The sequence below is a fragment of the Coregonus clupeaformis genome, chromosome 27 (assembly GCF_020615455.1).
Source record: "Coregonus clupeaformis isolate EN_2021a chromosome 27, ASM2061545v1, whole genome shotgun sequence".
NCBI lineage: Eukaryota > Metazoa > Chordata > Actinopteri > Salmoniformes > Salmonidae > Coregonus > Coregonus clupeaformis.
Window position 1 is genome coordinate 20,151,891 of NC_059218.1, and position 14,046 is coordinate 20,165,936.

Genomic DNA, 14,046 nt, shown 5'->3' on the forward strand with positions numbered 1-14,046 from the left:
CTCAGACATCTATTTTTCTCAGTATATTAGAAAGCCACTTGTCTTTCTGTCAATGCCCTAGCCCTGCACCTCATATTAAACAATTATTTATCAAATGTATTGAATTCACAATTGGTAAAGTGCTTTAAACAGTTTTGTTCTGTTGCAGTCTTCATTCCTCATGGTATCCTGATGCATGTTATAGCTCCCTATAACTCTAGAACCCTGTCTCCCTCCCCTCCCCCACCCCTCCTTTTAGTTCACCCTGCTATCAGAGGTGCGTGGCCTGGTGACTCCCCAGGATCTGGAACATTTCGATGGGATGGTGCTGCGCCGCGAGATCCAGGCTTTGAAGGCCCGTCAGGGGGGTGCCAGTGCGGCCGCCCTCCACCCTGACTCCCTCTCCATGGTCTCCTACCCAGATACCCTGGCCTCCTCGTCAGCCAGCTACATGACCTCCACCACCCTCAGCTCAGCACGGGTAGGAAGGCTGGGCCGCAGTGGACCCAAACTGTCTGTCTGGCTTTGGCTGTCTGTCTGTCCCTGTCAGGCTGCCGTGTCCGTCTGTCTGGCCGTCTGTCCATCCGTCTGTCTGTCTGTATGTCTGTGAGAGTCTGAGTCACTCCTCTTTTTTAGCTGTCACTTTTGTCTCGAAGCAGACCTATTTAAAGGTGTCCCTGTTTGATGAGGTGTAGAGGATAGAGCTGTTATGATGACATATCGTTCCTCGGAGTGCATGGGGCAAGGACAAGGGGTTCTGGATTTTTTCTGGAGCGGATGTTCGGGGGGCCGGAACATAATTACAAATCATTTGTAGAGGGCAAACTGACCGCAAGAAGCCCAAACAGATATAATGTTAGACTAAAACATAATTATTTCAAACCTTGCTTACATTAGTATACGATCACGTCTCGTGGGAATACTTGGGAACAGATTTCTTAAATTAAAATCAAAAAGCTGATTTCCTGGTGTATCTTTTATGTCCAACAATTAACATTCCACACATTATTTTATTTTGGTCAGAAAACTTGGGGGTGGGGGGCAAATAAAACCCTGGCCTAAACCCTTCAATAGAGCTGAAAGAGACGTATTTATCTAGGAACCTCTTACGTTTAACACCGACTCCCCTCTCCCTTTTCAACCCCCCAGGAAAGACTGCTGTGGTTGATAGATATGATGGAGGTAGGAGTTGTTGCCAATACTCTTCTTTTGCATCCATTTGCAGTGATTCTCTGCCTCTATGTTTGAAGTTAATATGGTTTGGAGTGCTTTAGTCTGCATTCACTTGTCAGGTTGCATAAAGACAATGTAAATAACTTTTTTCTGTTGATGTGACTGTCTTTTTGAACATTTCTGTGTATCCCTGTGTGTATTGTGTGTGTGTGTGGACATGTTTAAATATACTTTTTTGCCGGTCCCCACCATGAAAAAGGCTATTTCTAGGGGGTTTAGGGTTAAGGTTACAATTAGTGTTAGGGTTAGAATTAGGTTTAGGGTTAGGGGTTAAAGGTTAGGTTTAGGGGTTAGGAGTTAGGAGTTAGGGTTAGGTGTAGGGTTAAGGTTAGGTTCGGGGGTTAGGGTTAGGGGTTAGGGAAAATAGGATTTTGAATTGTGTGTCCCAACAAGGTTAGTGAAACATGACTGTGTGTGTTGGTGTGTGTGCGTGTCTGCGTATGTGCGCATGTGAGTGTGCGTGCGTCCAGTGTACACGTGCATGCGAGTGTATATGCTTGCATGCGTGTGTGTATGTGTTTCCCTATTCGCAGTACATACACACACATTGTTTCAGCAGGACTAATTACAGACAGTCAGACTAAGCTGCTGCTGTCCTGTCCACTATTGATGTCTCCTTCTGGGGCGCAGACCAGAGTACAACACTATTAACTGGCTAGATATTTCACACATGCACTCACACACACACACACACACACACACACACACACACAGGCATTCACGTACACACACACTCACACCAAGGCACATGCAAACACACATACACACAAACACGCGCACACACACAGACACACACACTCAGTAAACTCTGGACTTAGAGGAGAAGCTGACAGTTGAGATAAGCTGCAGCTGCTTACCATAGTACACCATGGACGAGGCCAGACCTACAGACCTGTGCGTGTGTGAGTGTATATGTGTGTGTGTGTGTGCGTGTGTGCGTGCATGTGCGTGTGTGTGGTCTGGACTGTGGCCCAGCTTATAGTTGTTGATGTTTGAGTCACAGTTGAATGCTGCTGCTACTTTTTGGAGAGATTAGCGAGGTGGGGGATCACAAACATCGGATTTATCAACTAGACACAAAATGAGGTGTAAAGTCACAAACCCAATCACATGCAGACACAGACACACTTACAGCTGATCATGTTTGTGCACTCACATACACACACTCTCCCACTCTCTCTCTCTCTCTCTCTCTCTCTCTCTCTCTCTCTCTCTCTCTCTCTCGCTCTCTCTCTCTCTCTCTCTCTCTGTCACACACACACATAGATAAATAAACAGCTTCCTCTCACCATGCACATGTACAAGGTAGGAACTATTGCAGTAAATGTATTGGTGGTAAGTACTCCCCGTGCCGACAGTGAGTGTATAATTAGGCTGAATTGATAGGGTTTTGTTTTGATACAGGCATAGTTTAATGAAGGGCACTGCTGCTCTGAACTCAGTGACAGTGAACAACACCATGAAGATATCTTCTGTTTCAATTCATGTGTTTGCACTCTTGGTTGTGTGCCGTGTGTGTGTGCCGAATACCCACGTGTAGTATTGCTTTCCAAGCTTAGAGATTTTAAGTTGTGATATAGAGATTGGAAGGTAGATTTTAGAATGATATTGAGTTATTTTTCCTCCCTCTGAGAGATGGAACAACTCCTACGAAATGCAATTTGGATCAACATTTGCTTTGGAATAAACAAGAAGCTGTGTTTGTCATCTGTTCACGTACTCTCCCTCTCGCTTGCTCTCTCCCACGTCTTTCCTCTCTCTCCTCTCCGCTCTCACTTCTCTCTATCCCCTCACCTCTCTCTCTCTTTCTCTCCATCCCCTCTTTCTCTCTCTGTCTCTCTATCCCCTCCTCTCTCTTCTCTATATCCACTTGTCTCTCACTCTCTTTCTCTCCCCTCCCCCTCTTTCTCTCTCCTCTCTCTCTCTCTCTCTCTCTCTCTCTCTCTCTCTCTCTCAGAATGACAGTACGGTGGAGAGTAATGGGGGGGATACTCAGGAGAGTCTGGATGCGCTGCCTGACATATCTCTGGTGAGCCTTGCAGTCAGACCCAGACCCACAACCTCATAAAGATGGACAGAGCAGAAGACGGAGGGAGGGATGGAGGGATAGGGGAAAAAAACAACAAGACTGGAAATGAAAGAGCGAGGGAGAGGAAATGACGGATATGCAGTTTTATATATATATATATATATATATATATATATATATATATATACACTACCAGTCAAAAGGTTGGACACACCTACTCATTCAAGGGTTTTTCTTTATTTTTACTATTTTCTACATTGTAGAATAATAGTGAAGACATCAAAGCTATGAAATAACACATATGGAATCATGTAGTAACCAAAAAAGTGTTAAACAAATCAAAGTACGTTTTATATTTGAGAATCTTCAAATAGCCACCCTTTGCCTTGTTGACAGCTTTGCACACTCTTGGCATTCTCTCAACCAGCTTCACCTGGAATACTTTTCCAACAGTCTTGAAGGAGTTCCCACATATGCTGAGCACTTGTTGGCTGCTTTTCCTTCCCTCTGCCATCCGACTCATCCCAAACCATCTCAATTGGTTTGAGGTCCGGGGATTGTGATGCATCACTCTCCTTCTTGGTCAAATAGCCCTTATACAGCCTGGAGGTTTTGTTGGGTCATTGTCCTGTTGAAAAACAAATGATAGTCCCACTAAGCGCAAACCAGATGGGATGGCGTATCGCTGCAGAATGCAGTGGTGGCCATGCTGGTTAAGTGTGCCTTGAATTCACAGACAGTGTCACCAGCAAAGCACCCCCACACCATCACATCACACCTCCTCCTCCATGCTTCACAGTGGGAACTACACATGAGGAGATCATCTGTTCAACTCCTCTGCATCTCACAAAGACACGGCGGTTGGAAACAAAAATCTCACATTTGGACTCATCAGACCAAAGGACAGATTTCCACCGGTCTAATGTCTATTGCTCATGTTTCTTGGCCCAAGCAAGTCTCTTCTTCTTATTGATGTCCTTTAGTAGTGGTTTCTTTGCAGCAATTCAACCATGAAGGCCTGATTCACACAGTCCCCTCTGAACAGTTGATGTTGAGATGTGTCTGTTACTTGAACTCTGTGAGGCTGGTAACTCTAATGTACTTATCCTCTGCAGCAGAGTTAACTCTGGGTCTTCCATTCCTGTTGCGGTCCTCATGAGAGCCAGTTTCATCATAGCGCTTGATGGTTTTTGCGACTGCACTTGAAGAAACTTTATTGAAATGTTCCGTATTGACTGACCTTTATGTCTTAAAGTAATGATGGACTGTCGTTTCTCTTTGCTTATTTGAGCTGTTCTTGCCATGATATGGACTTGGTATTTTATCAAATAGGGCTATCTTCTCTATACCCCCAATACCTTGTCACGACACAACTGATTGGCTCAAACGCATTAAGAAGGAAATTCCACAAATTAACTTTTAACAAGGCACACCTGTTAATTTTTTAAATATTTTATTTCACCTTTATTTAACCAGGTAAGCCAGTTGAGAACAAGTTCTCATTTACAACTGCGACCTAGCCAAGATAAAGCAAAGCAGTGCGATAAAAACAACAACAACACAGAGTTACATATGGAATAAACAAAAACAAAACGTACAGTCAATAACACAATAGAACATCTATATACAGTGTGTGCAAATGTAGTAAGTTAAGGAGGTAAGGCAATAAATAGGCCATAGTGCAAAATAATTACAATTTAGTATTAACACTGGAGTGATAGATGTGCAGAAGATGATGTGCAAATAGAGATACTGGGGTGCAAATGAGCAAAATAAATAACAATGTAAATAACAATATGGGGATGAGGTAGTTGGGTGGGCTAATTACAGATGGGCTGTGTACAGGTGCAGTGATCGGTAAGCTGCTCTGACAACTGATGCTTAAAGTTAGTGAGGGAGATAAGTGTCTCCAGCTTCAGAGATTTTTGCAGTTCGTTCCAGTCATTTGCAGCAGAGAACTGGAAGGAATGGCGGCCAAAGGAGGTGTTGGCTTTGGGGATGACCAGTGCGATATACCTGCTGGAACGCATACTACGGGTGGGTGTTGCTATGGTGACCAATGATCTAAGATAAGGCGGGGATTAGCTTAGAAGTGATTTATAGATGACCTGGAGCCAGTGGGTTTGGCGACGAATATGTAGTGAGGGCCAGCCAACGAGAGCGTACAGGTCACAATGGTGGGTAGTATATGGGGCTTTGGTGGCAAAACGGATGGCACTGTGATAGACTACATCCAATTTGCTGAGTAGAGTGTTGGAGGCTATTTTGTAAATGACATCGCCGAAGTCAAGGATTGAAATGGATTCCGGGTGACTACCTCATGATGTTGGTTGAGAGAATGCCAAGAGTGTGCAAAGCTGTCATCAAGGCAAAGGCTGGCTACTTTGAAGAATCTTTCTTTCTTTCTTTCGTTCTTTCCTGTGGAGGAGTCTGTTTAGAGTTAGATATTAGTGCACACACTCTTCCTCTTCCTCCTCTTCCTCCCTCCTTACTAAGGAGGAACTAGTTCTCTGTTTGACACCTGAGGTAAAAGCTATAATCACCTACCACGTTTACCAGAGCAATGGTAACTGATGTTGTGGGGAGGTTGTGTTGGTACCAATGTGATCTAATATGGGACACTGTAAGCAGAGACCTGAAGAGTCTTAAAAACACTTTAACTCCATTCAGCCAGAACATATTTGTGTTAGTTCTGATTGCTTTCTCTTATTTACATTTTTTACCAATCACTTCATTCATTCTGGCCACTCATGTTGCTGTTTTCATTGTTGTTCATTTCACCGTTGGTTTTGTTTGGAGGGGAGAGCGTGTTGCCGCGGACTGGGAAGGTGTAACCTGAGGTTACACAGAGACCATGTTTAGCTGTAGGGCTCAACTGAGTCCTGGCCAGACTAATTGAGTTGTGTTAAATTCTGAGGTGTGAAAGTTGGTGGTGTGTGTGTGGACTAATGAGATGTGCTGTAGTATATGAGTGTTTTGTGGGATGAGGGGAATGTGATTTATTTGTTCTCCTCTTACCTTAGGATGAGGTGCGTTCCACGTCCGAATCTCCCCCCACCTTCAAACCCCCACCCCCTCCAGGGGTGCAGAGGCACCCCAGCAGACGGGACCAGGTCAAAAAGCTCCCCTCCTCCGAATCCTCCCATTCTGGGCTCTACTTCACCGCCTCCTCCCGTAACCCCCCCATTGACCAGAGGGGGGACCAAGGGCCCCCTTCCTTACCCAAGGTCCCCCCCAAAAAGGATCCCTCAGTCCCCCCTAAGAAGGAGATGGCAACTGCCCAGCTCTCCATGGTCAACAAGCACCCCATAGGCCCCTTCCCCCGAGTCCAGTCCCCTACTAGGACCACCAAGCCTGCCGCCCCCTCTCCATCTCCACCCCCTCCGCCGCCGCTCACTGCCCCATCCGCACCCCCTCCGCTTCCCCACAGCCAGGACAAGTCCTCCCCTGGCTCCAACAAACAGCACTTTGTCATGGTGGAGGTCCATAGGCCCAACGCAGAGTCTGATGTCAACGAGGTGCGGTCACTGCCCCAGGCACGAGGTAAGAGGCATGGGGGACAGCCAGGATTACTGAAGGGAGGAGGTTGGAGGTTGGACTCCGAAAACCATGAGACCTGATTTGGACGCAAAGGATTGGTTACACAAATAAGAGAAAGTGCATGTCTATGTGTACTCATGGGTGTATGTGTTTCTACCTGCGTGTGTCCCTGTGCCAGTATCTAACCTCCTGCACCCATCCCCCCACCCCCCAGGTGCCAACCTGTCCCAGCTGTCAGACAGTGGACAGACGCTGAGCGAGGACAGCGGGGTGGACATTGGCGAGTCAGGACGTTTCAGCAAGGAAAGCAGTCCCCGTCCCGCCCGCTTACGCCCCCCACGAGACCCCCAGGGGGCAGGAGGGGACACCTCCGCCAAACCGGTGAGGAGGACACACCAGCGGGAAGAGAGAAGACACAGAGAGAGAAAAGAGGGAGATGGATGGAGGGATGGATGGGTGGATGAATGGATGGATGGAGGAAGCTGAAAGTGAGGGATGACAAGAAGAGAAATAGAGCTGAGTAGTCCTCTGTCACTGCTCCCATTGTCTTGGAGCTCGTTCTCAATCCTTACTGTGATTTCATTCTGTTTTCTTCTCTCTTTATGCACATAGTTTTTCTTTCTTTGCTCGTTGATTCATTTCTATGTCCTTTCAATGATTTCTCATCCATTCAATCACATCTCATCTCATACTGCGCTAGAGGTCTCTCGTATACTCTGTCCCTTTATGCTTATTGCCGATTGGTGGTTGGGTGGAAGGGAAATTGTTGATTTGTTCCAAACTTCGTGGGTGGGCTAATGGGTAACAAAGGTGCAAAAGGAAAGTGTACATGGTCAGACCAGGCTCTCCAAGGTGAATATTTCAGTAAAAAGCAGAGTTATATTATCCACCCTCTCTCTCTTTTTGCAGCCGGGTCTCTTGGAGCCCACCTCCACACTAGTGAGGGTGGCAAAGAGTGCCAGCACCCTCGGCATCGCAATCGAAGGGGGTGCCAATACTCGCCAGCCCCTGCCACGCATCGTCACCATACAGGTGGGTGTCAAACAGCCTAACATCCCTCCTCACCCCTCCATCTCAAGTCATCTCCGAAATGACAGTTTGCCAGGCAATCCCCTGCACCTGTCAGAAATGATCCAACCATGGTACTGTTCTGCGACTCTGCACTGTCATTGGCCCGTGCCTCCTCCTCTTCCACACATGGCTACACAACAGAGTGTGACTAGTTGAAGATAGCCGAAAATATTTTTGGTATCTCAGATTGTTCAGGCAATTCTGACATAGAAACTTCATTGGGAGGAAGGATGATTTGATATGCTTTTTACATTTGTTTCACCTGTTAAATCCACTTCAATCAGTGTAGCTGAAGGGGAGATTTTTAAGCCTCGAGACAATTGAGACATGGATTGGGTATGTGTGCCATTCAAAGGGTGAATGGGCATAACAAAATATTGAAGTGCCTTTGAATAGGGTATGGTAGTAGGTGCCAGGCGCAACGGTTTGAGTGTGTCAAGAACTGCAACGCTGCTGGGTTTTTCACGCTCAACAGTTTCCCGTGTGTATCAAGAATGGTCCACCACCCAAAGGACATTCAGCCAACTTGACACAACTGTGGGAAGCATTGGAGTCAACATGGGCCAGCATCCCTGTGGAACGCTTTCGACACCATGTAAAGTCCATGCCCGACGAATTGAGGCTGTTCTGAGGGCAAAAGGGGGTGCAACTCAATATTAAGGTGTTCCTAATGTATAAAATGGGTTGAATCTACAAAAGTACCAGAGAGCCCACTCTGGACATTTGACGTGTTTGCAGAGTATATTGTTTCAATCAGCATGCCTAAAAATAAGCACAATCAAAAAGGGTGCTTTTGAGATATTAACATGCATATTTTTAATATTGAATAAATGAATATGAATTATTTTTTTATTTTTTTGAGAGCACACTATAAGGAGTATAATGACACCAAGATGTTGTCTGTATCATGTACGGTTCACGGATCATAGAGTCTTACAGGAGGCATGTACAGTGAGGGAAAAAAGTATTTGATCCCCTGCTGATTTTGTACGTTTGCCCACTGACAAAGAAATGATCAGTCTATAATTTTAATGGTAGGTTTATTTGAACGGTGAGAGACAGAATAACAACAAAAAAATCCAGAAAAACGCATGTCAAAAATTTTATAAATGTATTTGCATTTGAATGAGGGAAATAAGTATTTGACCCCCTCTCAATCAGAAAGATTTCTGGCTCCCAGGTGTCTTTTATACAGGTAACGAGCTGAGATTAGGAGCACACGCTTAAAGGGAGTGCTCCTAATCTCAGCTTGTTACCTGTATAAAAGACACCTGTCCACAGAAGCAATCAATCAATCAGATTCCAAACTCTCCACCATGGCCAAGACCAAAGAGCTCTCCAAGGATGTCAGGGACAAGATTGTAGACCTACACAAGGCTGGAATGGGCTACAAGACCATCGCCAAGCAGCTTGGTGAGAAGGTGACATTGTTGGTGTGATTATTCTTAAATGGAAGAAACACAAAAGACCTGTCAATCTCCCTCGGCCTGGGGCTCTATGCAAGATCTCACCTCGTGGAGTTGCAATGATCACGAGAACGGTGAGGAATCAGCCCAGAACTACACGGGAGGATCTTGTCAATGATCTCAAGGCAGCTGGGACCATAGTCACCAAGAAAACAATTGGTAACACACTACGCCGTGAAGGACTGAAATCCTGCAGCGCCCGCAAGGTCCCCCTGCTCAAGAAAGCACATATACATGCCCGTCTGAAGTTTGCCAATGAACATCTGAATGATTCAGAGGAGAACTGGGTGAAAGTGTTGTGGTCAGATGAGACCAAAATCGAGCTCTTTGGCATAAACTCAACTCGCCGTGTTTGGAGGAGGAGGAATGCTGCCTATGACCCCAAGAACACCATCCCCACCGTCAAACATGGAGGTGTAAACATTATGCTTTGGGGGTGTTTTTCTGCTAAGGGGACCGGACAACTTTACCGCATCAAAGGGACGATGGACGGGGCCATGTACCGTCAAATCTTGGGTGAGAACCTCCTTCCCTCAGCCAGGGCATTGAAAATGGGTCGTGGATGGGTATTCCAGCATGACAATGACCCAAAACATACGGCCAAGGCAACAAAGGAGTGGCTCAAGAAGAAGCACATTAAGGTCCTGGAGTGGCCTAGCCAGTCTCCAAACCTTAATCCCATAGAAAATCTGTGGAGGGATCTGAAGGTTCGAGTTGCCAAACGTCAGCCTCGAAACCTTAATGACTTGGAGAAGATCTGCAAAGAGGAGTGGGACAAAATCCCTCCTGAGATGTGTGCAAACCTGGTGGCCAACTACAAGAAACATCTGACCTCTGTGATTGCCAACAAGGGTTTTGGCACCAAGTACTAAGTCATGTTTTGCAGAGGGGTCAAATACTTATTTCCCTCATTAAAATGCAAATCAATTTATAACATTTTTGACATGCGTTTTTCTGGATTTTGTTGTTGTTATTCTGTCTCACTGTTCAAATAAACCTACCATTAAAATTATAGACTGATCATTTCTTTGTCAGTGGGCAAACGTACAAAATCAGCAGGGGATCAAATACTTTTTTCCCTCACTGTATATGTCTAAAAAGGGCATAAAATGGCCACTTTCATCATGATAAAAAAAAAGTGGTACAAATCTAAAAAGCATATCAAACATCTTTCCTCCCAAATAAGTTTCTATGTGAAAATTGCCAGAACAATCTGAGATACTCCGTATATTTTCGGGCTACGCTGGCGTTGGAATCGCCCTTTCGCCTTTTACCCTTGCCAGATGCTTGACATGAATTGCTTACTCTAAGAGCACATCAAAATGTTTTGGGTTTTGTTCCAAGCACCCTTTCATTTGTTTACGCAAGAAGATAAGAGTTGAGCATGTTCTCTCCCTTTACCTGAAAGATAACATCCACTGAGAGCAGTGACCATTATGTGAAATAAAAGTGTTGTCACCTTGGCTGAAGGCCACAGCTATAAGAAGCTGAGGGTAATAACAGCGAGTCTGGCTGTAGCTCTGTTCTGCTCTGATTTGTCTGTGTCTCTGTTGATTAGCATAAAGAGTGAGGAGAGAGGAGAGCTGTGCTGTTCTGTTGAGTTCAGTGAACCACTGAAAGCCCCCGCTCGAAAGATGCTTTGGTGAGACCGGCGTGAAAGGCTAATGAAAAATAAAAGAGCTGCTGATTGCGAGGAGAGTGACAAAGGCTCTTGCCGGGAAATCAGCATATTCAAAATCAAAGAGCGCAAGGGAGGGAGGGAGAGAGGGAGAGAGGGAGGGGAGAGAGATATACAGAGAGAGAAGAGAAGATGGTATACTGTGTTAATAATAAAGGGGTGCAGAGAAGGGGGGATAGGGGATGAAGAGAGGGAGAGGTGGGCTAGCGACAGACAGGCATGAGTGGGTTTTAATTCCAGTACCGTAGCTCTCCTCATCAACGGCTGTAATGGAAATGCACAGACAAAATGCATGAGCCATGATATACGGACACGCTCTCCACTCTTTAGTCTCATCCCCCTTTCTCTTTATTTATCTGTTTTCGCTTTTCACTATCTTGGGAGTCGGGACAAAGTATCCGAGTGCGCTCGCCAACCAGGCTGATTTTCATTTCAATGTGGCGTTGCCACGCACCCCTGCTATGACATCACAGTGTCCACAATCAGTCACAGGGGATATGGCCTCATCAGCATCATAATTGGTTGGGGGGTTTGATGGTCCAATCATAACCTCTCCCATTCCACTGTAGCTCTAACGAAGAACCCATGTCATTATCAGCAAGTTTAATATGGCTCTGGGCTTTAATTGGCTAGAAATCCCCTATGGAATAATGCGTCCCAAATGGCTCCCTGTTTCCTATGTAGTGCACTACTTTTGACCAAAGCCCATAATTGGGACGCATACTTCATCTTGGACTACAAGCCATATCAATCAACGTAAGCAGGGCTCAGGTCACATCATACCCTAGCAACATTCCTGAATGATTACTTACTCACACTATACTCACACTTATACACATATAGAGTATTCACAACCATTCACAACACCTAAGACGCTCATTTCATTCAGGATGACACACTTCGGAATCATATCTAGGTCCCGCTGGTGCTCCATGGCCCTGTACAGCACTACAATAGTCTTATAGTAGTCGCGCTAGTTTTCCTCTTGTAGTAGCTTCAGTCTCCCAAGTCATCACAGTCTACGATGTGGTGAACGTTCCAGGCGAGTAGCCCTCTAGAGTGAAGGCACCACTGTGGCCACTATCACTCCCTATCACTCTCCCTGAGCTGCTGCTGCTACAGTCCCTATCACAGCCATCTCCATGTCGCTCCAGTGGCTGGGGGTAATTGTGGCCGGCTCAGTAAAAAAGAGAACTGATAATGCTCTAAATAACTAAACGTATAGTGATAATCATGCTGATAATGCATGGCATTTAAAACCCCTCTAACTGCAGATAATGAGTTTAGAGCCGTGGGACTGGAACTGTGGTGAGAGATGAGATCACAAAGGTCCTTTTGCTTCCTGGTTCGTTAGCAGTTGTAATAGTGACCAATCACCAACAAGCATTTGACGTCTGTTTGTGCTCTATTTATCAGTAATTTTCTTGGTCTTCCTCTCTCTCGCGCTCTCTCTCTCCCACAATCTCTTTCTTTCTCTCAGAGGGGCGGTTCGGCGCATAACTGCGGGCAGCTGCGGGTGGGTCAGGTGATCCTGGAGGTGAACGGGGTTTCCCTGAAGGGCCGGGAGCACAGGGATGCCGCACGCCTCATCGCAGAGGCCTTCAAGACCAACGAGAGGGACCACGTGGACTTCCTGGTCACTGAGTTCAACGTGGCGCTATAGGAGGAAGTAGAGGAGGAAGAGAGAGAGAGACTTGTCATGGAGGAAGAAGGGAGGAGGTATAGGCGCGGCAGAGTTGGGGCAAAGCGGCATAGGCCTACATACTGTATTGTACATGGGTTCATCTACCAACTACCCTTGGTCCCTCCTCCTCATTATCCTCCAGCTTTAATTCAAGCTTTAGCCCACACAACTAGACATGGACACAGTTACACTCTAAGTTGAGAGGTTGCCATGAGATTTCAGTAACACTTTACTTGACAGCCAGTTTCATAACATGTTATGACACAGTCATAACCATGTCATAATATGTCATAACAGCTGACATAACTTGTCATAACCTGTCATAATATGGTCATAACACTGTCATGACCCATATAGTTATACCTGTTGTGATATATATTGTTTTATTTTATGGCTGGTTATAAGAGTGCTAAAACCCACATTTATTAAAATTTGTTTCATTTTCCCTGCCAAGAAGTTTCCTTTCATTTGAAAGTTTTTTTCTTAAATCCTTTGTTTTAAAATAACTTTATGACACTGTCAAGAAGCATTATGACCATCCTGTGTCACTTTACTTGAACTAAGAAAATACACTTTATGACACTGTCAAGAAGCATTATGACCATCATAATCATATAAGCCAGATAGGCCTATCACATACATGCCCTTTTATCAGTCATCAGTCACAAAGAGGGTGTCTTGTCCTGCTCCTGAAATCTGCTCCTGCAGTCATCCCAGTCATCAGCAACAGAGCATTGGGGTAGGTGTACATCTGACATCAACGTGTTTGCAATTACAATGATAATTTAATATGGTCAATTAAAAAACAAAATATATACAACATAAACATACTGTTGACACGTATGGTGTAATGGAATTTTTTGTCTTGTGTGGTAGGTTTTGTGGGTTTTTACACTCTTATGTAGGTGTCATAACCAGCCATAAAATAACACAATATATGTAACAACAGGTCTAAATATGTGTCATGACAGTGTTATGACCATATTATAACAGGTTATGACACGCTATACCAGCTGTTATGACATATTATGACACGGTTATGACCGTGTCATAACGTGTTATGACGCTGAGTGTCAAGTAAAGTTACCGAGGTTTCTCCCATGGATCACGGACTTCCACCATCCTTGTGACCTTGGTTTGTAGGATACCCCCTGCAGCAGTCACTTCTCTTGCCTGTGTGTATCTATATCTCATGTACTTTCACTCTTTCTGTGTTGGCTAGTGGCTACATTCTGTGGATCTCAATTGGACTCTTGGACATTGAAGCCATCAGCACTAGAGCTCTAGCAGAAGATGTGCTCCTACAGTCTGCGGTCAGTGTCTACTAACCTGTGTCAGTCTGAGAGACAACCGCATCACGCAAGAG

At 45.3% G+C, this 14,046-nt stretch overlaps 1 protein-coding gene across 1 annotated transcript in view; it reads left to right on the forward strand.

Moving 5' to 3' along the window:
- Nucleotides 1-12,934, forward strand: part of LOC121541598 (whirlin-like) — a 143,429-nt gene extending 130,495 nt beyond the window's left edge. The window contains exons 7-12 of the mRNA XM_041850730.2: nucleotides 239-460; nucleotides 3,170-3,241; nucleotides 6,265-6,784; nucleotides 6,996-7,162; nucleotides 7,691-7,813; nucleotides 12,477-12,934. Of these exons, the coding sequence (XP_041706664.2) occupies nucleotides 239-460; nucleotides 3,170-3,241; nucleotides 6,265-6,784; nucleotides 6,996-7,162; nucleotides 7,691-7,813; nucleotides 12,477-12,659 (1,287 nt within the window). The 3' untranslated portion in view covers nucleotides 12,660-12,934. The remainder of the gene's footprint in view (nucleotides 1-238; nucleotides 461-3,169; nucleotides 3,242-6,264; nucleotides 6,785-6,995; nucleotides 7,163-7,690; nucleotides 7,814-12,476) is intronic.
- Nucleotides 12,935-14,046: the final 1,112 nt, after the last annotated feature.